Source organism: Crotalus tigris, unplaced genomic scaffold, assembly GCF_016545835.1.
Source record: "Crotalus tigris isolate CLP2741 ecotype Arizona unplaced genomic scaffold, ASM1654583v1 scf7180000018436.2726382, whole genome shotgun sequence".
Lineage (NCBI taxonomy): Eukaryota > Metazoa > Chordata > Lepidosauria > Squamata > Viperidae > Crotalus > Crotalus tigris.
This window is the reverse complement of record NW_024097002.1, coordinates 289,340-315,691: the sequence shown is the minus strand read 5'-3', so window position 1 is coordinate 315,691 and position 26,352 is coordinate 289,340. Positions and strand designations below refer to the sequence as shown.

The 26,352-nt window shown below is 40.9% G+C and overlaps 1 protein-coding gene across 2 annotated transcripts in view; it reads left to right on the top strand.

The window, feature by feature from the left end:
* AKT1 (AKT serine/threonine kinase 1) overlaps positions 1 to 26,352 on the top strand; it is a 136,097-nt gene that overhangs the window by 72,297 nt on the left and 37,448 nt on the right. For both annotated transcript variants that reach the window (XM_039352517.1, XM_039352518.1), the window contains one exon: positions 11,141 to 11,269. In XM_039352517.1, the coding sequence (XP_039208451.1) occupies positions 11,141 to 11,269 (129 nt within the window). The remainder of the gene's footprint in view (positions 1 to 11,140; positions 11,270 to 26,352) is intronic.

The window sequence follows — 26,352 nt, the reverse complement described above, 5'->3', positions numbered from 1 at the left end:
CCTACGCACACCGGCATTATCAATACAGGGCACTACCCTTCGGTCTATCCTCAGCCCCAAGGGTATTTACCAAAATCCTAGCAGTAATAGCGGCCCACCTCAGGCTGATGCCGGTGCGTGTACAGTTTTATCTGGACAACATATTGATTCAATCCAGCTCACAGGAGCAAGCAAAATTAGACCTCCAGACCACAATCCGCGTTCTACAAGAACACGGATTCTCAGTCAATACAGAAAAGAGCCACCTCACTCCCTCAAGGAAGCTACAGCACCTAGGAGCGGTGATAGACTCGTCCCGGTGCAGGGTATATCTTTCCCAGGATCGTCGAAGCAGCATCTCCAAGCTGACTCATCAAATTCAGAAAGACAAGAGAGTACCTTTGATACAGCTCTCGAAGCTCCTGGGAAAGATGATATCTTGCATGGGCATTGTCCCATGGGCAAGACTCCACTCAAGGGAGCTGCAGTGGTTCCTCCTCCCTTATCAGAGGAGGAGCCTCAGTACCTCTAGCAGGAGGGTCTTGGTACCAAAATATGTACTGAAATCACTGAATTGGTGGATATCCCCCATGATGCTCAAGGGGAGTATATTCAGGGAGCCGAACCGGATCACGCTCACGACAGACGCGAGCCTATTCAGATGGGGAGCCCATCTGGGAACCCAGATAGCGCAGGGCCAGTGGGATCAGAAGGACCTCTCTCACAGCATCAATTGGCTGGAGCTTCGGGCCATTCACCTGGCTCTACGTCAATTCTCCCACATAGTAACGGGAAGACACGTTCTCATTCTAACAGACAACGTAGCGGCCAAGGCCCATGTCAACAAGGAGGGAGGAACACGATCCTCGGAACTAATGCAGGAGGCATCAGCTCTGGCTCGGTGGGCAGAAGCAAATGTGAGTTCCATCAGAGCGGAACACATCTCAGGGGAGACAAACACCCAGGCAGACTCCCTGAGCAGAGCCAGGGTGGATCAGTCGGAATGGCGCCTGGATCCGGCTCTGTTCGAGGAGATCTCCCGGAGGTTCGGACAACCACTCCTGGACCTATTTGCCACTCCAAAGAACACTCAACTCCCCAGGTTCTTCTCCAGATTCCCGACTCCGGGATCGGAGGGAACGGACGCTCTCAGGTGTCGGTGGCCGGCGCAACTCCTGTACGCCTTTCCACCGCTGCCATTGATACCGGCAACCATACGCAAGTTGATCCTGGAAGGTGCAGAAGTAATCTTAATTGCTCCACATTGGCCACGGCGCCCATGGTTTGCCGACCTCGTGGATCTTTCAATATCACCCCCATGGAGGATTCCCCTGGACCGAGTAATACTCAGTCAGGGCAAACTTTTACATCCAGATCCTCAGTGGCTACAACTAGCCGCTTGGCATTTGAGCGGCAAAGTTTAGCCAAACAATCCTATTCCTCAGGGGTGATATCGATCATACAAGCATCAAGACGACCTTCGACAAACAGGATCTACGATGCTACATGGAAAGTTTTTTGCAGGTGGTGCGTCCTACTTCACCTAGATCCAACATCAGTATCTATTCCCAATATTCTAGATTACCTATTGGAAGGACTTAATAAGGGCCTATCGGTCAACACTATTCGTAGACAGGTATCGGCCCTCTCAACTGTACTTTCCTGTGACAACTTAACCTCTCTGGCGCAACATCCAGCGATTAGCGCCTTTTTGAAGGGTGCGGCCAATACTAAACCTCCTGTTATACACAGGTACCCATCATGGAACTTGCCCAAAGTTCTTCAAGCTTTGACATCAGCATCCTTTGAGCCTCTTGACTCATGTTCTCTGTATCACCTATCGTTAAAGGTAGCCTTTCTAGTGGCTATTACTTCAGCGAGAAGAATCTCGGAACTAGCAGCACTGTCAGTGAGGAAGGATCTCTGCACCTTCTTCAAGGACAAGGTCGTTCTTAGACCAGACCCTGCTTTCATTCCAAAGGTAAACAGCATCTTCCACAGATCTCAGGAACTGATTCTTCCTGATTTCTGTCCAAGACCCAGACATAGACTAGAACAGAGATGGCACAAGCTGGATGTACGTAGAGCGTTGTGTTTCTACGTAAAGTGCACTTCGTCCTTCCGTAAGACGGAAGCATTATTTGTTTCCTTCCAACCATCAACTATGGGAAAGAAAGTGTCATCTTCTACCGTAGGTAGGTGGATCAGAGCCTGTATTGCCCAAGCCTACGTCTCGCAGGCACTACCAGTGCCCACGCAAGTGACTGCCCATTCAACACGCAGCGCAGCCACATCGGCTGCGTGGTCCACACAAGCATCGGTGGAAGAGATTTGCAAGGCCGCAACTTGGTCTTCTCCCTCCGTATTCATTAGGCATTACCGTTTAGACTCCTTTGCCGCAGCGGATGCTGCCTTTGGTAGAAGAGTGCTACAGCAAGTTGTATCTGCTCAGGATTCAGTGGCCTAGACACTCCCTCCCAGGGGGACATGAGGGCTTTGGTATGTCCCAACCATTGGACTCTACAGCCATCCTGCTGGAGAAGGGGCGTTGTCTTACCTGAACACCTTTTCTCAGCAGGATGATGTAGAGTCCAAGCCCACCCAGGTGGTAGGTCTAGGCAGGCATCGAACAAGGAGCTGATATATATAAAGTTCAACAAACAACTCGTCTCAGTCAAAACTGGAGTCACGCCCAGAGGAAGGGTGTGGCCAAAGTTTTGACCTAGTCTGTCGGGCGGGAAGACTGTCACAGAACCCAACCATTGGACTCTACATCATCCTGCTGAGAAAAGGCGTTCAGGTAAGACAACGCCCCTTTACTAGATGTGACTTGCCTATCTAGTTAAGTTACATTTCCTCTGTTGAGGCAGCACATCAGAGTATTAAGCAGAGACCATCACCTAACTAATGTATTTTAAAGAGAACTCAGGGAGGAATCTAAGATCTTCTGAGTGCATAGTATGTGCTGAACCATTCAGCCATGATCATTCCCATAATGTAAATTCAACTTTTGAGTCATTTTTTGGGAAAAAGAATTAGCCCCACTCACTATATTGAAGTTCCATGTAAAGCAGCAAAATGTTCTTTTCGTTCTGATATTTTTGTGTGGTGAAATCACTTTGTGAGTGTATAAAGACAAAAGGGGGAAAGAAACTGGCCAACATATTCATCTTATAGCCTTACAATATAGTGGCTCAAATTCAAAGATGTGGTATGTGTGTCTGGGGAAGAATTGCTCACATAACTCAACTGCTGATTTTAAAATTAATAGCTTTTTCTTTGGTTTGGTTTTGCTTTGTTTTTCCTTCCTTCAGCAGTAAGAACATGCTGCATTGAAGGTAGACAGCAGACCACTCATTATATAATTAAGCTTGCTGAAACAGCCTTATGTTATTACATCAGCCTTCCCTAACCCAAAGTACTTCGACTTTAGTCCCCATAACCTCCTGTCATTGTGGCAGTATTGACTTAGAATTATTGGAAATAAAATTCAACTAACCTGGACATCAGGTTCCAGAGGATTGTCAAAATAATACGGTAGATGAAATAGGCTACCTGAGAACTCCTCTTAACATTTTTATGCTTCTTAAGTAGGCTTTAGAAAATTTCTTGCAGCTTTGTTGGTAGCAGTTGTATTCAACTGCTAAACCACAATTGAATTGTGAAAACACAATTGTTCAATATGTCTGTATAAGTGGCACTACTCTTTTAAATAAAAAAAGGTGATTGCTTGAGCCATGGTTCTGATTTAGTAACCAACTTTTAAAATAATTGTAAATAGATGTAAGCAAAACTATGAATGTCATTTACACAGTACTAATTGCATTAAGCAGAAATCAATTACCCTGTATTGCAGATGTAATCAAAATCAATATAATTTCAGATAGAATTTATTAACTCTGCCTATTTAAAATATTAAACTTATACTGTAGTAATTTTTAAAATTAGAGAAAAGTGATTTGTTTGTAATACAAAAAAAATTATAACCAAACAACAATAGCTTTTCCTCTCAATCCGAAAAAGGAAAGAAGCTTGGGATTGTAAGAGAAAGCCATATACACCATTGACGCTAGAAAAATATTCATTTAAGGCATTTTTTATAGATCTGTGGGTTAGAATTGCCATGGGAAATTGTGCCAGGGTGGGATGTATTCTGAGGATGAAATTTTGCCGTGGAATATAAAACAAACCAAAATTTCTGTATACTTTTGCTTCTGATTGTTAATGCATACCTACTCCTTCCAAAAAGCTGGAGAAAGTTCAAGTGTGTTAAGAACTCACACATTTTTTGTCATGGTATGTATGGGTTGACTTGGTTTATGCAGTATATTGCAGTTTGTATAGTTATTCTGTCTGTCTGTCTGTCAAATTTAGAAACCACCTATCTCCTTTATTGAGCAATTCTGGACAATGTTTAAATAGATATAAAAACATTAAAACTTTATATAAATTTAAACAGTTAAAAACAAGAATAAAACAATTAAAATTAAAAAGCAAGAATATGCAAGATATATGCTAAATTTTAGCATTCTACTGTGGAACACCATTGCAAATAATATTATTTGTAGTATAATCTATAAGAAACAGAAGCAGATATTTTGTGTAATCATAATTAGGCATTTATTATCTTCACCTTTTGTCTTTATTTTCAGATTGGGACATAGTAAAAATGTGGTTATTTTAAGACTTAAAATTAAAAGTGTGTTTTCTTCTGAATACAGATGGCTATTGGGTGGGTGTCCCACTTCTCTTTTCCTCTGAGAGTATTTATGACTAGAAGAGGAACTTAAGGGTATATATGTATTTCTTCTTTGCTCAAGGGTAATTACACCCCCCCAAAGCATTTATACATTGCCAAAGCTGACAACATCGTGTTGGACAGAGCAATTGAAAAGACTTTGCATTTTCCCTTTCCCTGTGAATAATTTCCCCTCTTTTCAATATACAAGATAGCCAACGTTCAAAGCTTTGCCATACCTTTAATGGACTTCCTTGATTGTCAATAGATTCTTAAACAAGTTAGAGTGACATTTGGCTTTCTAAGTTTCTTCTACTGTAGTCATGAAAGCAGAAGTATTTTGTGAATATTGCCTGGAAGCAGAGGCGCAATTAAAAAAAATTCACAAGGTTTTCCGTAATGTAAATTCATTCATAACTTCATTTTTAAGTTTCACTTTCTTCTCATTTGGCTCTTTCATTTGTTTCACTTCAGTGACATCTATCTATCTGGTTCAGTAGAGAGAACGTGGTATACAAACTGTACACCAAAAAGAGGGAATGAATTGTGTGTTATGATGCAGAGGAAATTAGAACTGTTAAAAGATCGGACACCTCAATGAATTGCTCTGGTTGTTAATACTGGACCAAACAAGTAATTTAGTTATGAGGTCATGTAATTGATCCACATGATAGAATAGAACATTCAGATAACCAAGTCAGTTTCTCTAAGCTGTAGGAAGGAGGCAGTGGCAAGCCATTTCCACATTGACTTGAATGTGCAATGACCAAGAGTCAGAATGACTTGAAGACAATATAAAGAAAAAAAATTCCCAATATAGCCTTGCTTTTATCACCATTTGTGGTCATCTATTTGTTTCCTTTCAAAATATCCTTTTTCACCTATTAAAGTCATAATTTTATTTTAAATCAAGAGAGAATATTCATTTGGCTGAATATTGGTAAGTATACATGAATGGGATATTAGTTTAGCAATTGGATTAATTCCACTAAAATAAAGAAGCTTCCCTAGTAAATACAGTAGAGGACTTTTCAGCTTTTCTGATATTTTTAGAGCCAAATCTAAGATTTTCTGCCTCTATCAGAATTATTTAACAAATAAAATTACATAGCTAGGAATGAACATACATCTCTCAACTGGGCAAGGAATTTTGTTCTTAATCTTTCCTATGATACGCTTTGTAAAATTCAGACAAATGAAACTGCTATGTGCAATTATAGCTAAGAGCAATTTACGAAGAAAACTAATGTGATACTCAAGCCAGCTGGTTCTCTATATTTTGGGGGTGGGCAGAGGTGGGGAGAGGAAGGTCAGCATTGAGGAGGAGGAAGTGGCGTTACAGCAGGTGGAAGAAGTGGTGGCAGGTTGTGCTACAGAGTGAGAGGAGGTCTGGGAGATGAGGAGAGGGAGGGAGTCCATCTGCAGAGGAGTGTCTAGGGCACAGTCCATATTCTCAAGGGAGATATTTCTTGGAAGAAGCTAGAACAGCTGGAGTTGCGAGATGGAGAGCAAGAAATAAATGTGATCGAAGTCTGGTTCTGAAGCTCATAAATAAATGTTAACTTGGGCAATAACTATTCCAATCAATCAGTGGCAGATTTATTTTTATGTATTTGTTTGTTTGTCTTGGGATGGTAAGTAGAATATTTTGCCTGGGTTGTGAATAAATAACTCATTCCTGTCCTTTGAATAGACCATTAGTTAGATTTAAAAAAAATTGTATGCAATGCTGCATTTTTTTCTGCTCGCTTTACAGCATGTTAAGAATAGACTCTTTTTTTTCACCTTGAGAAAGAACCTAAAGGTCTTCTTTGTCTCCAGAAAGTACCTAAAGGTTTCCTTTATTTCCAGGTGTCTCCTTGTCCCCCAAATGATCCTGTTTTAACAACCTTAACAACTACTTGCTCAGAGGTCTGGGAGAAAGGTCAACACTCTGGGTATAACTGGTACTTTCCACTGGGTTTGACTTGTTGAGAAATAATTACTCTCGGTAATATAAAATTTATGTTGGTTGATTTCATTCCACGTGTGAAATATTTACTACTGATGAATGTACCAGGTGCTGCACAATAGTTCTTGGGCAGTTGTTCCTAGAAAAAAAAAGAATAAAATGTGAAATGATGCTTCAGCAGAAATTGGTTACTGGAGTAACTCTACGTTGAACGTGTAGGAAAATTTTATTTGGATCACTAAGTGAAAGCTGCCTTGACTTATTTCAAATCTAGAACTGTAACTTTAAAGAGGCATTTTTTACACATGAGGAATGCAAACCAAATACATTATGTTCTAATAACTGTTCTAATAAACAATTTTGGTTTGATTTCATTGTTTTGCTGCCTTTGCGATTTTGCATCTTTAAATTCTTGTGTTCCTAATAAGTTGAATATTAATGGAATTTTTTATCTTTTCCTATGTCTTGCATTTGTGAAAGATTTTGGCACTTTAGTAATCATAGATTTTGACACTTATATTGTAAATTAGCAGATGAATAGAAAGGGGAAAGTCAAAAACTTAATAGTTTGTTATTTTTAAAAAAATATTAATATTTTTAATTTGTTAAACTTATTTTTTCATCTATTTTTCCTTCTGTTAACATGTATGAAAATACACACACATGCATAATATATCAAGTAACAACTATACAGTGGAAATTTCAATATCAAGTAATTTAGCCTAAGACAAAAACACTTCTTATATAACAAATACCTTGAAAAAAAACCAAATAATCATAAGGCTCTTGAGACTGATATCTTAAACTGTAATTAATAATGATATATCTAATACTCTAGGACAGTGGTTCTCAACCTGTGGGTCGGGACCCCATTTGGGGTCAAACGACCATTTCACGGGGGTCGCCAAACAATGCAATCCGTGTGTTACATCCTGTTGCCCAAATATGGGAGAGACCTTGCTTCTTCACAAAAAATCTTTCCTCGAGTACACCAGTCTAGATAAGGATATGCAATTAATTGCTTGTTCTTTAAAAAAAAAAAACAGCAATCAGCATTAGGTATGTTTTTTAAAAAGGGAAGCTTAATGTGTAGTTTTGCCCCAAAAGGTCAGGTTTTTTCTGTTTATTTGCTTAAATAAGGCTGTTGCTTTGGGAAAACAGCAGGCTAATTAGTGACACAACCCATTGTTTTAAAATACTTGCACTGCAAAATGTAAATGTGAAAAAAAACCCTTCACTTGTCAGAATGAAAAATGACAATAACAGAAAAATAATATGTAGGACATCTGTTTTGACTTTTCTTTTGTTTTTGAGGTTACATAGGATTTTTAAAATGCATTCCAAGAAAATAATATAGAATTCAAACCCTAAATTGCAAGCAGATTAAAAAGTGAAACAAAGCTGTGTTAACATTTTACAAGTTAAGTAGTTAATGCTATTGTGAAACTGTTAAAGCCTTATCTAATATGAAATTGCTTTTCAAAAGCCCCTCTGTTGCAGTGGAAAAATAGTGCATTAAATAGCAGATGAAACTGAGGTATCTGGGCATGTCAAAGAAGCTCTGAACATTTTCTTTGAAAGTCATGAATTCCAATCATTGCTAAATCATTGCCAGGTGTATGCCTCTGCCAGCAGAATAATTGCTAGAGGTATTGCTTATTGGATGGGAGAAACAGTAGTAGATGAAAGGCAAGATTCGTGTGTCTTACTCTTTCCTCCCCTCTCAGTTTGTCCAGCACATGTGTAGCATGTATTGGTGCATTTGATTTTTCATTTTCAGAAGATTTCTAGTTGCATGAATATGATTGAGATTTGTAGCAAAGAGCTGTAATACTGTACATCAGACATGTCAAACACAAGGCCTGAGGGCCGGATGCGGCCCGCAAAGTGGTTTCATGTGGCCCGCGAAGCCATCCTAGAAACAGTGAGGGAACAGCCCCCGTTGCACTTGGCCCTGGCCCAGGACAGCCGGGAGCCAATGTACAATTTTGTGGTGGCCATCTATTCTGAAATGCATTCAGTCTTAGCTCCACAAGGCTGTCTGGAAACAGCGAGGAACCAGCCCCTGCTGCGTCAGCCCCACCCCCTGGGTGCATGCTGGGGAGGTGTCACCCTTTGTGAGGAATGAAGAAATATACCATCGCCTGGAAGTGGCCAGCAAATGGCCCTCGCCTACTTCACATATCCGGCTTGATGGGCTCTGCCCGCTTTCTGCCAGAGACCCTCAGATTTGTCCCACTTCTGCCCAGGCCCCCACAGGCACCCTTGACGCGAATGATGTAAAACTGGCCATGCCCACCCAGTAGGCCACACCCACTTCATCCACCCCCACCCAGTAGGCCACATCCACCCTGGCCACACCCACCCAGCCCCTGAGGGCAACTGCAATGCTGATGCGGCCCTCAATGAAATTGAGTTTGACACCCCTGCTGTACATGGTACTCCTGTTCAGCTGCTAGCCAATTGTGCCTCTTGCTAAGATATTTCCTTTTCCTAAGCTCGGGGATCACTCTAAAGCAGGAGTCTTCAAACCTGGCCCTTTTATGACTTGTGGACTTCAACTCCCAGAATTCCTCAGCCAGCATGTCTGGCTGAGGAATTCTGGGAGTTGAAATCCACAAGTCATAAAAGGGCCATGTTTGAAGACCCCTGCTCTAAGGCCATCCATAGTTGCAGGAATCAGTGTCCCTGTTTGTGTAGGATGCAGTCCTCCATTAGCTATTTTAGGGTTGACAGTCTTCATAATTCTTTTGTACCTCTATAAATCTTAGTGGTCCTCATCATATATTGTATATGGGGTTATATTGTCTACATAAAGACTCAGGGAGGGAGTTCATTTCTAATATATGGACTGGAATTTCATTCAAAAGATATAATTATGAGTCTAGAAACAGGAATGGATAAAATTGTTTTTCAATAATATTTTAAAATAAATATTTTGGTTTTTTTCTTGCCATTTATAAAAAATATGTAAAATTTTTTTCTCAAGTGACATTCTGCCTCAATATTTTATAAAAAGTTGATTAAATATATACAATCTTTGACCACACACAGAGTAAATAATATTTTTCTACAAAAAGTTGCCTTCCCTTTTGAAGCTGACATTTATAAATATGGTAGGAAATATTTGCTATCATGGAGTTTGTATTGAATGGAAAAGCAGATGTGCTCATTATTGTTACATTTTATGTTATGCATCAGTTTATTTATCAATTAATTAATTAGTGTGTATTGAAAAGGTAAGATATTTGTCTGTCCATGCAGTTTCTGAATTATTTTGGGGTCAAATTCTGAAATGTTAGAAGAGGGAAAAGAAAAAAGGGGAAGCAGAAAATTTGGATGACAATATTAAGATATTTTATTTATTAGATGACTCTGCCAAAACATATTTTCTATTTTAACATGCTGAGGATGGTCCAAAGTATGTATGGTGACAATATTTTCTTGGAAGAAATGAAGGATGAACCTGAAAAAGAGACAAATCTGAAACAGGTCATAAAGATTAAAAAATGTAATTGTGTTATAACTTTGCTTTACAAAGGAATTTGCAGAACAAAACCAAGAACAATTTTGTGAAAAGCATATTCTAATAAAAATATCTAAAAAGCATAAAAAGTTATTATAAGAAACAAATAGAGAACCAATTTGGTGCACTGGTTAAGACATCCACCTAAGAGTCATCTCAGACCGCAAGATGGATGACAAATAAATATAATAATAATAGAAGAGAAAAAACTGGAGAAGATAACAAAATACAAAGATCTGCAAATAGAAATAGAACAACTGTGGCAAAAGAAAGCAAATAGTAATAGGGGCATTGGGTGCAATCCCAAAACAATTGGCCACTACTTAAACACCATTGGCATTGACAAATTCACCATCAGTCAATTGCAAAAGGCAGCTTTATTCGGAACAGCTTAAATCCAGCAATGATATCTCTAACACCATCAAACATTAACATCTACCTGTCCCAGATCCTTGGGAAGGACTTGATAGGTGGATAAAAATGCCAAATCCAGTCTGAACATCTGATTGACTAAATAATCAGGCTAGGAACCAGGAGACTAAGAGTTCTAGTCCCACCTTGGCCCAGTCACTTTCTCTCAGCCCTTGGAATGCTGCAATGGCAAACCACTTCTGAAAAACCTTGCCAAGAAAACGGTAGGGATTTGTCCAGACAGTCTCTGAGAATCAGACAAGATTGAACAAAAGGAGGTGGAGAAGCAATAATTTAAAAGGATTTCTGCAATCAAACCATGTATTAAGTGGTACCATTTGTATAATAAAAGTTAAATGATCAAAATAAAGGGCAAACGTGAGTTTTTGAAAAATAAAACCTAAAGCCAGTTTTCTGAATTAAAAGACATGTAGTAATTGTTTTTATATATATATAGTTGTAATACTGGTATGAAGAAAATATCCCTAACTTACGAATTATTCTTAATTCTGATTCTTCTTTTCCCCCATCTCAGGAGAGTACATTAAAACATGGAGGCCAAGGTACTTTCTGTTGAAGAATGATGGAACGTTTATTGGTTATAAAGAGCGACCTCAAGATGTTGACCAGCGAGAATCCCCCTTAAACAATTTTTCAGTGGCTCGTAAGTATTTCACAAGGTTCAGGCTTCAAGATCTGTACCTAACTAATTGTACCTTTTAAAAACATGATTTAGCTACTTAAGTCATTTTTCCACTAACATGTACATATGGCATACTTGTACTTGTATATGTTCATGGCCAAACCATATTCCAAAACAAAGGAACCCCCTCCCAAATAATTGAAATAATTAGCATTGATTAAATTAATTCCTCTTTAAGAGAAACTAACCAATTTATAAAAGCATGTGCACACATGCACAAATATAATTCTCACACAAAACATACAAGTACATGCACATACTTTTTCTTTTTTCTTTCGTCCTTCCACCAGAAATAGCCAAAGAAAGAAAAGATGGAGGGGAGAGGAGGGGAGAGGTAGAAAGAGAAGGAAAGAAAATATAAGCGGTGGGGTGGGGGTTGATCCGCTGCCATCATTCCTGTATCACAGAGACTTTTATGAAATATGTATGGAATCCAGACTTTCCATCCAGGGACTCCACATGCAATTTTTGGGAGTCTTTACTTTTACTGATATGTAAGCTCTGGTCTACCTCTCTTTTGTGAATAAAAGAACATACCCCAAATTCAAAGATAAATGGGGGGTAGAGCTTTTTTCTTTTCATGTAACATTTAGTAGCTGGATGATAAATCAATTACACCATATATACTAACTATTATTTTTTATAGTCATTTTTTTTTAACAAAAATGACCCTGCTTAAGAGGAAAGTTTAACGAGTTTGGGAGGTGCAGGACAAAAAAAATGCAGAAATATGCAAAAAAAGAAAAGAAAGAGGGGAGAAATCCTCAAAGTAGTCCTTAATAGAGGAATCTGTTTATTAGGCCCAGGAAGAACTCTGCCTGGGAGATAGGAAGGTAAAAAATGGAGTAGTGTATTCAGTCAAAAGATGATATTGTCTGGAATCCTGAACAGAAGCACATTGCAGGATCTACTTGCATCTTATCTGCTCTAAAGCCCTTTGTAAAAAAATATAACACATTTAAAGAAACAAAGGTAGCAATACCTAAGCAATTGTTACACAGTCGGAACTGTGTGCAACAATTTTTAGTCTATTGATGACCATAACTTAAAAAGAAAGTGAAACAGATAGTATTGTGTAAACTATTTAACAAAATGGGTATTGCATATTTTTTATTAACATGAAGCTTCCTACACCTCCTCACTCCCTTTTATTTTTTGCTATATTTTATCTCGCCTCTTGTTTAGGAAGCTGCTCTCCAGTTTGCAATATAAACAACCTACTTCTTATAGGCAAAGTGATGTTTTGAAACATCATAGCAAGTAGTTTGAAATTCAATCGTGTATTTGTCCTTCTGAAAGCCATGTTCTCTGTCTTAGTACTTCAGCTGTCCTTTCCCTCAATTTCCTAAAAAGTCATTTACAGACAAAAGGAGATGAAAGGTTCTTTTCTTGACATTTATCAGTCTGTGGATGATGCAATCAAAGGCAGAGAAAGGTGTTGGACACTTCGATCATGTCATGTGAAATCGGCCTCTCTTCTTGTTTTAAGTGCTTGGGATAGAGTAAATATTTTGACATTCTAAGAAGATACTAGGGTAATGCAGGGTGCCTCTCAACCACATAATGGCAATTTGCATCTGAATGCACTGGTATCTGTTCATGTTAGAAACACTGTTCACCTCCTACTTATATTTGAAAGACCCAGCCACCATGAATGAATAGGAGTTTAGAGTTCTCCTAACAACAGACTTTTTAAACACTCTTGAACTTCCGTATTTTGGTGAGGAAATGTATTTGGGGAAGAAGGAACAGTTGATCACAATTAGGAATTATGATATTTTCACCTGATTTAGTTCTCTTTTGAAAAATGAGGAATTGGTTGTTTGTGTGATGCAGGTTTATAAATGTAGATACTACAAAGATAACTAAATGAGAAAAGTACATCTAAGAATGTATATTTTTTCCATATTTAGGTATAAGCATTTGACATTCATAGGCAACGTAGGAATATTGGAACTTGTATTTTATTGTTTCAGAAAATTGTTCCATCCCTCCTTGAAGATCCAAGACATTTATACTTTATATATGTAAATCAGGTGATGTACACGAACCATGGTGCCTACAAGCACTCCAGCCATGTTAAATGTTATTGCACCATACAGACCATAGCTGTGATTTAGTTAGAATTCTGATCTGGAAATTTCCTCGTTCAAAACCCAGCATGATTAGCTTCTGGTGCTTGAAAAACATAATATAAGGTAGATACCAGCCTTGTAGAAATGTCACTGCTTGTCACTTAAACTACAGAGTCTTCCAGCTGAAGCTAATTATGAAATATCTTTGAAGTTGCTATCTCTTCATAAAATATTAAAATAGGGGTTGTTTGTTCTCTATTGTTTGCTTAATTTCGGTTTCATTTAATAAACCATAGTTTCTGGATTTATACATCTCATTATGCTATTATACAGGGTTCATATAAAATGTAATGCTAACCAAACAATAATGCTGTCTCAGTCCTGGTCTATAAAGATTATGAGTTAGTGCAAACCTTATTTTGTTTTATTCTTGGTGTATTGTTGTCAAAAATGTCTAGTTTATCTGCTGGAAATAACAGAAAAAGCCCCCACAACTTCTTTGCTTCTACCTGTTCACCCCTTCTAAAACACACTTTTGTATTTTATATTTTCTGGCAAATTGTTGCATGAGCTTGTCAGAGTTCTTCCTAAGTATCAATCCACTCACATAATCTTTTGGCAAAGTATTTCCCGATCATCTTCTGTCTCTGCTTGAATTTTGTGCACTACCTGAGGTCTGCCTCTCTTATTGTTGCTCTTTTATGAGTCAATCAAAATTCTGCACATTTTAAGTCTGTCCAGGATTTGGGAATGGTTTGCTGTTTTTCTCCAGCACTGGAGATGGAGAATCCACCAATGGGTTTAGACTGTATTCCTGCCCAATCAGATCAAGTCAGCCAAAGTTGCCACGCCCATCCTGGACCATAGAGATCCCAGTCTTGACTTGATCTTGCCCAGGACAGACGTGCAGGTTTGGCTCTTAGGCAGGTACAGTCTCCATTGGTGGATTTTCTTTTCCCCAGTAGCTGTGTAGAGTTGTAGTGAGCTAATTTTGATTTTATTCCCATTTGAAATTTGATTACCATTACCAATTCTCCACTTCTTTCTCATTCAGGAATTTGGAGTTAGTTCCTATTTCCCTCTGATGGGCTATACACCTAGCTTTTGTTAAGGAAGGGCCTCCTTCCTGTAGATTGGCAGGCTGCCATTTTGTAGACGGCCACCATTTTGTGCGCAGGATAGGCCATTATAACTGAGGCCTACTTTCAGGACAAGGGACTAGAGGCTCCCCCAGAGCACAATCTCTCCTTGTCACCAATCCTACAGGACTTCAATCCCATCTGTAATCTGATTGCATTATTCAGCACATCCAGGTTTCCTGGGTTCTCCCCTTTCAGGTTCTGGTGTCTCCTGTTTCCCACATTGACAACATTCTTCCAATTCGGCTCCACTCGGATTCCAGGCACCAGCAGTAGAGTGTCTGTCCTTATCCGTGCAACAACTATACTTGGATTCCAGGCGCCCCCAGTAGTGTGCCTGTCCTTATCCATAGTACTTCAGGCCAGATTCCAGACGCCCCCAGTATTGTGTGTCTGTCCTTATCCGTGCACAGCCATAGTTGGATTCCAGGCGTCCTCAGTCGTGCACCTGTCCTTATCCACTCAGAGGTTGTACCTGGGTTCCAGACATCCCCTGTAGTACGTCTGTCCTTACCCAGCGTGTAATACTCTACTGATACCAGGGGCCCCCATATTGTGTTCCTGTGCTATTGGAGAATGGAGGAATCTACTTTTTCCTCGAAGGGAGCCTTGCCATCCTCATCGGGTCCACCTGGTTTAGAAAGCATTGATAAAACGGCTACCACTAAGGTCAGATCTACCACCAAATCTTCCAAAAGAACAGACAAACAGGCCAACAGGAGACACCAAGCCTTAGAAAAGGAGTTCTCCAAGGCGCAGAAAAGAGCCAAGTTGGAGACACCTCAGACCGGAGGGTTGGCCTTTGACTTACCCCTGGGGGTTCCAACCTCCCCTCTGGGGATCTGGTCTATGGGGGAATCCCTACATTCCCCTGCGCAGTGCGGGTCAGGCGAATTGCCTTCCGTTTCCCAATCCTCTACTGCACGGGTGCCTCAGGGGGCTCCCAAGGCCACATTCACCCCTACTACGGCAGGGCTCCGTCCTAGCGAGCCGGTTCCCTTCCCTACGGAGGACCGCCTAGCCTTACTGATCGCACAAGCAGTAGAGCGAGCCCTTGATGCTAGGGCTCAGGCCTCCAGACCAGTGACTACCATTCCCTGTCCTATACAACATTCGGGGACTGAGGCCTATTACAATCTCTCCTCTCCATCTGGGTCATCAGTTTCTGAGGATTCATACCTCAACCAACCCGCCACAGAACAGGAGGTTCAAATGTCTGAAGAGGAAGAAATTCCTCCAGAGGCTCCTTCATTCAGTGGCCTCTTTAATCCTTCTTTCTTTGTTACCTTACTACATAAGGCTACATCCATTGCCCACCTTGGACCAGGAACTTCATCAACAACAACTCCCGTTCCCCCAGACTCGGAGGCAGACCCAAAGTTCGTCGAACCAGCCGCGACTCAACACCACATCCCTTGCCCTTCTTTGTTTCTGAATGCGATCCAGAAACAGTGGGCTTCTCCGGCTTCTCTTCCCCTCCCAGGTAACACTGACAAAAAGTTGTCAGCCACCACCCTCCCCTCCTTTGCCAGGCCCGTCGTACAAGAGATTAAAGGCATAATGGGAGATGTTGTATCTCAAATTAGAGATGAAATGAAGCAACTTGTTACACAGATTAAATCTGAAATTAAGGAAGAGTTAAGTGGGATGAAGGTCTCACTAGAAGATAATAACACCATCTTGCGGCAAGATATAGTTGCAGCTGTATCAGGCTTGGCTATGGTGGTGGTGAAGCTGGACTCGAGAGTGGAGGAAGTGGCAGATAAAGTTGACTCTTTTGAGGAGAAATTCCAAGATATGGAAAGGAAGATGGAGACTTCACAAGAAGATATCCTTATGTTCCAGTATAGACAGATGGAGTATGCCCTGAGGATCAGGGGCCTTAAGGAAGATATGAATCAAGACCTGATGGAGGTGGTGCTTACTGACCTAGCTATTGCTCTGAATATGGATAAAGGAGAATTACGCAGAGAAGTGGAAAAAATTTACAGAGTTAACTCTTGGATTGCCAAGCAGAAGAATTTGCCTAGAGATGTGGTGATCTATTTTACAAAGAAGTCTCTGCGTAATGAAATTATACAAGTTTTTTATAATAAGAGATTCCAGATTGCTGCCCAAGATATCATCATCTTAAAGGAAATCCCATCAAAAATTTTAAGAAGTAGGAAAGATTTTGCTTTTCTAGCTAATGAGCTTAAAGCCAGATTGATGCCATTTAGATGGGAGATCCCGATGGGTATTGTTCTGAGCCATGCGGGGATGCGTTATAGGTTGAATACGGTTGATAAAGCCAAAGAGTTTTACAACACGGTCCTGGGTGCAGGCTCAGTTCCACCTGTTCAGAAACCCCTGAGTGGCAAAGAGTTGGAGCAATCTGAAGCACTAGGTCTGGTTTCTGCTGGGATGCTGCAAGCTGAATGGCAACGTGAAACGGAGGTCAAAGAGCAGAGAATGACCCGTGCAGCTTATAGACGTAAGGAGAAGGAGCAACGCAAGAGAGAGGCTAAAGAATCTTCTTCCGAAAGTGTTTCATCGCTGGTGGGAGGAGCAAGACCCAAGAGTTCTGCAACACATGCAGGAATGGCAGATCTCCAGGGAGTCTTCTCCAGGCTCCTGGCCAAGGGAGATGGCAAAGTTCCTGACCTGGAATGTTAACGGATTGAATTCTCCACAGAAAAGAAAGAAAATCTTTTACTATTTGAAGCAACATAACAATGATGTTATTTGTCTACAGGAAACTCATATTTTACTTAAAGATCAGAAATACCTAGTTAATGCCCGTCTGGGATCTCACTTTGTATCTTCTGCTCCTGGGAAAAAGGGGGGAGTGGTTATCTATGTGAAGCAAAATTTACCAGCTTGTCTGGTAGAATCAGATCCCCAAGGAAGATATGTGATGATTGAACTTGGTCTGTATGGTAAGAAAATACTCATAGTGGGACTTTATGCACCAAATCAGCAACAGGAACAATTTTATAGATTGCTACATCAAAAAATAACTTTGCTGGACTATAGATCCGTGGTATTAATGGGTGATTGGAATGGCGTCTTAGATATACAAAGGGACAAGAAAGGTTCTTCTCCTCTTTTTAAACAGGCAAAATTACCTAAAGCTTTTTTTGATATGAAGGAGGATTGGGAACTAAGGGATTATTGGCGGGAATGTAATCAAGAGGAGAGAGACTTTACCTTCTTCTCAGATAGACACCAATCCTTTTCAAGAATTGACTTTTTTTTATTACAACGGACTTATACAATAGAGTAAAGAATGTAAAGATTTTTCCTAGGTCGTTGACGGATCATAGTCCAGTTTGGATGGAGCTGACTCAAGAAAAAGAGGAGAGAAGATCCTGGAGGGTGAATGAAAACTTATTTAGACAAGAAAAGAATATTCAAAAGCTAAAGGAGTCTTTAAAGGATTATTTTGCTTTAAATATGCATAAGGGGACTTCAATGTCAATGGTATGGGATGCAGGTAAAGCATTTATGCGTGGGATCTTGATAAAAATGAATAATTCTCATAAGCGAAGGCAGACTCAAAAACGTAAAGAATTGGAGGATGAAATTAAGTTAAAAGAAAAGTCTTTGATTTTAAATCCTTCAGATGAAAGTATTAAAGAATCTGTAAAGTTGTTAAGAGCACAATTTAATATGTTGCTGGCGGATCAAGCTGCAACTAACTTATTGTTTATGAAACAAAATACATTTTGTAATGCCAATAAACCAGGGAGATGGCTGGCCTATCAATTAAGAAAGAAGCAGAGACAGAGGATAATAGATAAAATAAATTATAAGGGCAAATTAGTCTTTCAGAAGGAATTGATTAAGAAATCTTTTTTAGATTATTATCAAAAATTATACAAATCTACTAATGTGCAAATCCTAGATATAAATAAATATTTAAGTGAGGCTAGTTTTCCCAAACTGACAGAGGATCAGAAACATGAAATTAATGGCTTAATTACTAAAGAGGAAATTGCGATAGCAATTAAACAATTGAAACTAGGGAAAGCACCGGGTACGGATGGGTTGACAGCTGTTTACTACAAAGTTTTAATGGAGGAGATGATCCAACCACTAGGCGATCTTTTCAATGATATCTTACAGGGCTCAGAGATTCCTCCTTCATGGCGTAGTGCTTTTATTTCTTTGATTCCAAAAGAGGATCAAGATCTTACTTTACCAAAGAATTATAGACCTATATCTCTTTTAAATGTGGACTATAAGATATTTGTAAAAATCTTAGTAAATAGGTTTATGAGGGTTGTGCATCATCTTGTGCATAAAGATCAATCTGGGTTTATAACTGGTAGGTATATGAAAAATAATGTTAGACAAATCATTAATTTATTAGAATATTTAGACAAGAATAACCAAGTCCCTGCAGGGCTGATATTTTTAGATGCTGAAAAAGCCTTTGATCAATTGAATTGGCATTTTATGTTAAGAGTAATTGAAAAGATGAATTTTGGTGAAAAGATATTACAAGCTCTTACGGTAATATATCAAAAACAAACGGCACAACTTATTGTTAATGGAGGTTTGTCAGAGGTATTTACAATAGAAAAAGGTACTAGGCAGGGATGTCCACTATCACCGTTGTTGTTTGTCTTAACATTGGAAATATTGTTGATCAAAATTCGAGATTCGCAGGAAATTAAAGGAATAGAAGTTAATAAAAAAGAATATAAGTTAAGAGCCTTTGCAGACGACTTGGTGGTTACTTTGTCGCAACCTATTAGTTCTGCAGTAAAGTTATTACAGTTAATTCATCAATATGGTTTGGTTTCGGGTTTTAGGATTAATGTTAACAAGACTAAAATCCTACCTAAAAATATGACTATTCAGGAGAAGCAGACTTTGGCTAACTTGACGGGTTTTGAAATTGTTAATAAGGTAAAATATTTGGGGGTGATGCTATCTGTTTCTAATGCAAAATTATTTAAAAATAATTATGACAGGTTGTGGGTTAGTGTACAGAAAGACTTGAAGAATTGGGAGAAGCTGCAACTATCTCTCATGGGAAGAATTGCAGTGATAAAAATGAATATTCTACCCAAGTTTCTTTTTTTGTTTCAAATGTTACCGATTTTGAAGAATGAGACTAATCTAAGTGAATGGCAGAAGGGTGTTAATAAATTTATTTGGGCAGGGAAAAAGCCAAGGGTTAAGTTTAAAATTATGCAAGACTTCCGTGAGAGAGGTGGACTCAAGGTACCGAATTTGAAATTATATTATGATGCGGTGGTTTTAACACTAATTAGTGACTGGGTAAATTTGACAAATCTTGAGATACTCCATCTAGAGGGATGGGACTTACTTTTTGGGTGGCATGCCTATTTAATATTCAATAAAAAAGTGGATTGGGCTTTTAAATCTCATATTATAAGAACTTCTCTACTTAGGATTTGGAGAAAATATTATAAAAGTGATTTTAAAGTACCATTATGAGCTATACCCTGGCATGCGATAGAAGGAATAAAAAGAGGTGTTAAAATGGACATGGTGTCTTATAGACAGCTACTCAGATGGGATGGACAAAATTGGCAACTAAAATTACGGGAGGAGTTAGCACAAGAAAATATTATTTATTCTTGGTTTCAATATAGGCAATTAGCAGACAGATGGAAGGTGGATTGCAAGGTGGGCTTTCTTAGAGAAGATGAAAATCTTATTAAGCAAGTGAAGGATCTAAGACAAGCCCATATTAAGAGAATTTATGGGGTGCTAGTTGAATTGGACTCAGAAACGGAATTAATTAAAGATTGTATGATTAGATGGGCCCAAAACTTTGGTGAATCAGTCCCATTGGATACATGGGAAACCATTTGGGTAAGAAATGTCAAATTTACACAGGCACAGAATTTAAGGGAGAATTTTTATAAAATGTTTTATAGATGGCACCTTGACCCACAAAAAATGTCTTTCATGTACCCGGACTTACAGCCTAAATGTTGGAGATGTGGTTGCTTGGATGCCACCTATTACCACATTTGGTGGTCGTGCAGAGAGATAAAAGCATTTTGGATTAAGATATGGTGGAATATTCAGAGAATTTTTAGAAGGAGGGTAAAATTTACTCCGCAGTTATTTTTGTTGGGTATAGTTACTGATTGTGATACAAAGGAGGTTATATTGATGTTAAATTTGATTACAGCCGCAAGGCTGTTAGTAGGACAATATTGGAAGAAGGAATCCTTGCCTACACTGCAGGAATGGTTTTTTAAAGTGTCCTATTTGGCGGAAATGGCAAAGATTTCGGCTTTCTTAAAGGAACAAACGCAAGAGAAATTTCTTGCTGTTTGGGATAAATGGATAGAATTTATACAATTTAAATTGGATATAAAAAAATATCACATTGCTTTTTCATAATTCTTATTTCTATATATATATACATATATTTTAGTCTTATTTTTTTTCTTTTTTATATATTATTTTTTTAATTCTTTTTTAATTAAGCCTATATTCTGCTCTGGGAAGCTCGGGGGGGGGGAAGGGGGGTGTTTTTGGGGGGGATGGGGAAGGGGATGTTATGTTTAGTTTTTTGTATATGTTGTTTTCTGTTTTTGTATTGTTATATTTTTTTCTGTTTTTTTGTAAAAACTTATAAAAATTTTCAATAAAAAAAAAAAAGTTGTACAACATTGCCAAGGATCTGGAGGAGGTTTTGGAGGTACCGGCCATGGATGAGCCCTTAGGATCCCTAGTATTGGCCACCGCCATCTCCGGGGACTTTTCTGAGGCCCTTAAGGCTGAGGATCGCAAGTGTGAGTCCACTTATCGTAGAACACACCAAGCGGCTGCATGGGCGATCAGAGCCGCAACCTCCACCTCATTGTTCAATAGGGCCGCCCTCTGCTGGCTCAGGCAGCTCCAAGCCCAGATTCCAGCAGACAATATCCGCACACACCAGGACCTCAGCAAAATGGTGGTAGCCACCGAGTATGCTTCAGATGCAACTCTCCAAGCTGCCAGATTTTCATCCAGGGCTATGGCGTCCAGCATCACTGGTCGCCGTACGCTTTGGTTGAAACACCAGCAAGCCGATGTTAAGTCCAAGTGGAAGCTGGCGGCTGCTCCATATCAGGGAGGGAAATTGTTTGGGGACGCCCTGAATCCCTGTCTAACAGAAAACAAGGATAAACGCAAGGTCCTTAATCACCTCCTCAAGAAATCTGACAAGCGCTCCACTTATTATCCATGAAGACAGTCCTTTCGTGCAGGAGTTAGATACAATTACACCCAGACCTTCCACTCCTACCTGGCCAGACAAGATAGGCAGGAGAGACAGGCTGATAGGCAAACTCCCAGACCCAGACAACAATCGCAGGGCAAGCGGCCCTTTCGAGGGAACAGCAGGCCATTCCGTCGCTCCAGGTGACTCCCCATCAGTACCTCCCATAGGGGGCAGACTCTATTTGCCCACCAGTGGGAGGCCACCACCACGGACGCTTGGGTGCTCAACACCATTCATCACAATCTCTCCCTGGAGTTTATCTCCAACCCCCCAAATCAGTTCCTCTCTTGTCCATATCCCTGGAACCAAACAAAGAAAAGGCTGATGAACAAAGCGGTTCAACATTTATTACATATACGGGCCATAGAACCGGTACCACTGGACCAGAGAGGTCAGGGATTTTACTCCATCCTCTTTGTTGTTCCCAAGGCGTCAGGGGGATGGAGAGCCATTCTAGATCTCAAAGGCTTGAATTTTCATCTTGCATACCGCAAATTCAAGATGCAAACGATCTGCTCCATCTTGGGAAGCATAAGAAAGGAGGACCTCCTGACATCTATCAACCTCATGGAGGCGAACCTTCATATCCCTATCTCTCTGGCCCACCGCCGGCTTCTAAGGTTCGCGTACAAGGGACGCCACTTCCAGTACAGAGCACTCCCATTTGGCCTATCTTCGGCTCCCAGGGTGTTTACCAAGATCCTGGCGGTTCTGGCAGCTCACTTAAGGATAATACCAGTTAAAGTCCAATGCTATCTGGACGACATATTAATCCAGTCATTGTCCACCCGGTCTGCCGTGTCGGACCTCGAATTGGTGGTAACGCTGCTCCAGGACCATGGGTTCTCGATAAACTTTCCCAAGAGCCACTTGGTCCCCATAACAAGACTGTTACATCTCGGGGCCATCATAGACACAGTGGAGTGCCGGGTGTATCTATCCCAAGAACTCCGGGACAGCATAAGGGAGTCAGTCCTCCAAATACGCCGGGTTCGGTCAATAACATTGGCCAGCTTCTCCCAATTGTTAGGGAAGATGATCTCGGCCATAGCTATCATCCCGTGGTCCAGGCTTCACTCCAGGGAACTACAGTGGTTCATGCTCCCCTTCCAGAGGCAGAACCTCAGTGCATCCCAACAAAGGGTAAGACTCCCACAACAGGTGTCGCATTCCCTCATGTGGTGGCTATCACCAGCCATGCTCAGAGGGTCATGCTTCAAGGAGCCAGACCGGATAGTACTCACAACCGATGCCAGCCTGTTCGGCTGGGGAGCACACCTTCGGTCGCAGTGGGCACAGAGCCGTTGGTCCAATTCAGACCTACGGTACAACATAAACTGGCTCGAGCTACGAGCCATCCATCTAGCCCTTCATCACTTTCACGACTTGGTGGCACGGTGTCATGTACTGGTCCTCACGAACAATGTGGCAGCCAAGGCTCACGTAAATCGCCAAGGAGGTACTCGCTCTCGGACTCTATTGACCGAGTCTCTCTTACTGGGATCCTGGGCAGAACACAATCTGGCCTCCATTAAAGCCGATCATATTTCAGGGGAAGCGAACACCCAGGCCGATCTTCTGAGCAGGACAACAGTAGATCACTCGGAATGGTGCCTCCATCCGAGGTCTTCAGAGAAATTTGTCACCGTTTTGGCCTCCCACTTGTGGACCTTTTCGTGTCCCCGTCCAGTGCCCAGCTGACTCGCTTCTTTTCCCGGTTTCCATATGTAGGGGCGGAACAGATGGATGCTCTTCGGAGCCCGTGGCCGCAGGTTCTGCTTTACGGTTTTCCCCCTCTACCTCTTCTCCTGGTGGTAATACGCAGGCTCCTTCGGGAGCAGGCGGAGTTAATCCTGGTGGCTCCTTATTGGCCAAGGAGACCTTGGTTCGCCGATCTGATGAGCCTTTCCCTTGCAGACCCTTGGCGAATCCCTCCGGAACGGGTCTCTCTCAGCCAAGGGGTTATTCTTCACCCGGACCCCCAATGACTCCAGTTAGCCGTCTGGCACTTGAGTGCTTAATCTTAACAAGAGAGGTTTGCTCGCCAGGGGTCATCACAGTAATCCAGGCTTCTCGCCGTCCTTCCACAAACCGGATATACGAGGCCACGTGGAAGAACTTTCAATCATGGTGCTCCGGCCGACATTTGTCCATCGCGGAACTCACGATTCCCAATATCTTAGACTACTTGTTAGACGGTCTGGAGAGGGGCTTGGCCCCAAACACATTGCGCAGGCAGATCGCCGCTCTTTCCACGGTCCTCACTTGTAACTCTGCGGAGTCATTGGGACATCATCCTTTACTCCGCTCATTCCTTAAAGGGGCCACTAACACCAGACCTCCCACCGTGCACAGGTACCCTTCGTGGGAGTTACCACGGGTCCTACGGGCTCTTACCAAGTCCCCCTTTGAGCCCATAAAGATGTGTGATGTTCACTACTTTTCCCACAAGGTGGCATTCCTGGTGGCAATCACGTCGGCATGACGTATCTCTGAATTGGCAGCGCTTTCAATCCGGGATGACCTGTGCATTTTCCATAGGGATTGAGTGGTCTTTCGACTTGACCCTACCTTCATCCCAAAGGTCAATTCCTTATTTCATAGGTCGCAGGAGATAGTGCTGCCGGATTTTTGCCCAAAACCATTGCACGCCCTGGAACGGCAATGGCATAGTTTGGATGTCCGTAGGGCACTTCGGTACTATATTTCACGGACAGCGGAATTCCACAAATCAGAAGCCCTGTTTATATCTTTCCACTCTTCCTCCAGGGGTCGGAAGGTTTCCTCTTCCACTATTGGCAGGTGGATTAGAGCATGCATCGCCAGGGCGTATCAAGCTGAGGCATTGCTGGTTCCAAGACGGGTTACAGCCCACTCCACACAGAGTGCAGCTACTTAGGCGGCATGGGCCACTCAAGCTTCCATTGAGGAAGTCTGCAGGGCGGCCACATGGGCTTCGCCATCTCCTTTCATTCGGCACTATAATATCAATAGGTTTGCCTCGGCAGAGGCCTCCTTCGATAGGAGGGTTCTCCAGCAGGTTGTACATCAAAGTGCCACACCGGACCAGTCTACTTCCCACCCTCAGGGACAATAGGCTTTGGTATGTCCCATTGGTGGATTCTCCATCTCCAGTGCTGGAGAAGGGGCATTGTCTTATCTGAACGCCTTTTCTCAGCACGGAGATGGAGAATCCACACCCACCCTTGTAGGTCATCTAGGCCTAGGGTTAGTTTTTAGTTTTGTGAGCCACAACGTCTTGCTGTCAGTCAATGGCTACGCTCGCGTCAAGACTGGGATCTCTATGGTCCAGGACGGGCATGACAACTTTGGCTGACTTGATCTGATTGGGCAGGAATACAGCTAAACCCATTGGTGGATTCTCCATCTCCGTGCTGAGAAAAGGCGTTCAGGTAAGACAACGCCCCTTTCCCTTCAAGACAAATTTCTGGAATGTTGCAGTATTTCTGAAGAAGTAAATGTGCTTTGAATTCAGCTTCCAGTACTGTACTCCTAATGACTTTTTGGTCTTATATATTTTTGGCAATGCCAGAGAAATGGTTTGTTGCTATCCTCTTTCAGGATTTTTAGTTTTATTTCCTAGACCTAACCTAATCAACAGGCTCAAATTTCTTGGTGGTCTCCCATAACCAGGTCAGACCCAGCTTAACTTTGTGAGATCAATCAAGATTGACTAATTGTTTCTGTTGCATCCTTTGTTTTCCATGGGGAAAGAATCATATCATGCATAGACTAGACTAGAATTATTTTCCAGTAGATCTCCTTCCCCTTCTCAAAACTCAGCGTTTAAATCCTTTGTGATGTCATTAACTCCTTAGAAGGTTAGTGTTTTTTTTCATACACTTAAATCTTGTTGCCACATTTTGAATTGAAATCAGTAGGATTGTTCATATGACTTTGGGTCATTGTGAGTTAAAGATACATACAATCTTATTGGCATGCACTGAAATATTTGGAATGTATTAAGATTCAGGAATGGTTATTTTTAAGGCATGGGAACTTCCTGAAAGATTTATTATAGCATGCCAGAAGGAGAAATCTGTCTCATTTGTAGATACCGTATGTATTGTCTTCCCACATTTGAATTGATATTATTTTTTCTCCACAAAGTTGCAAGGAAGAAGATTTGGGGGCAATAGGGGTCAGATGTTTTAGTTTTGTTTTTTAAACAGTTTCCCAAATCTTTTTAAATTTTGCTTTTCATTGCTTATGAGTATTAAATTTGACTTTTTACTCTATTAAGTAGCTTGATAAAATTAAAAGTCTCCCATGTAAGTGTTATATCTTCGGGAGAGAAATCATATTGTTTGTATTTTCTGTTCTATATCCAGCCAGTTTTGCTATAGAGTTTTGATGATATCAGATATCTAGACACAGGAGCCCGAATCTGCTTTCCCTATAAAATCATGGAACCACAGAATACCTAACAGTGGTTCAACTAAGAAGAGAACATATTTCGTATCTAGCCTTAGAACGTTTAAAAATTGTAGGAAGCTATTCCTGTAGGTCTAAATAGTTTTTCCTATTTGCGGTTTGTTCTATTTTTTCCTTTGATATGTTAGAAGTGAAGAA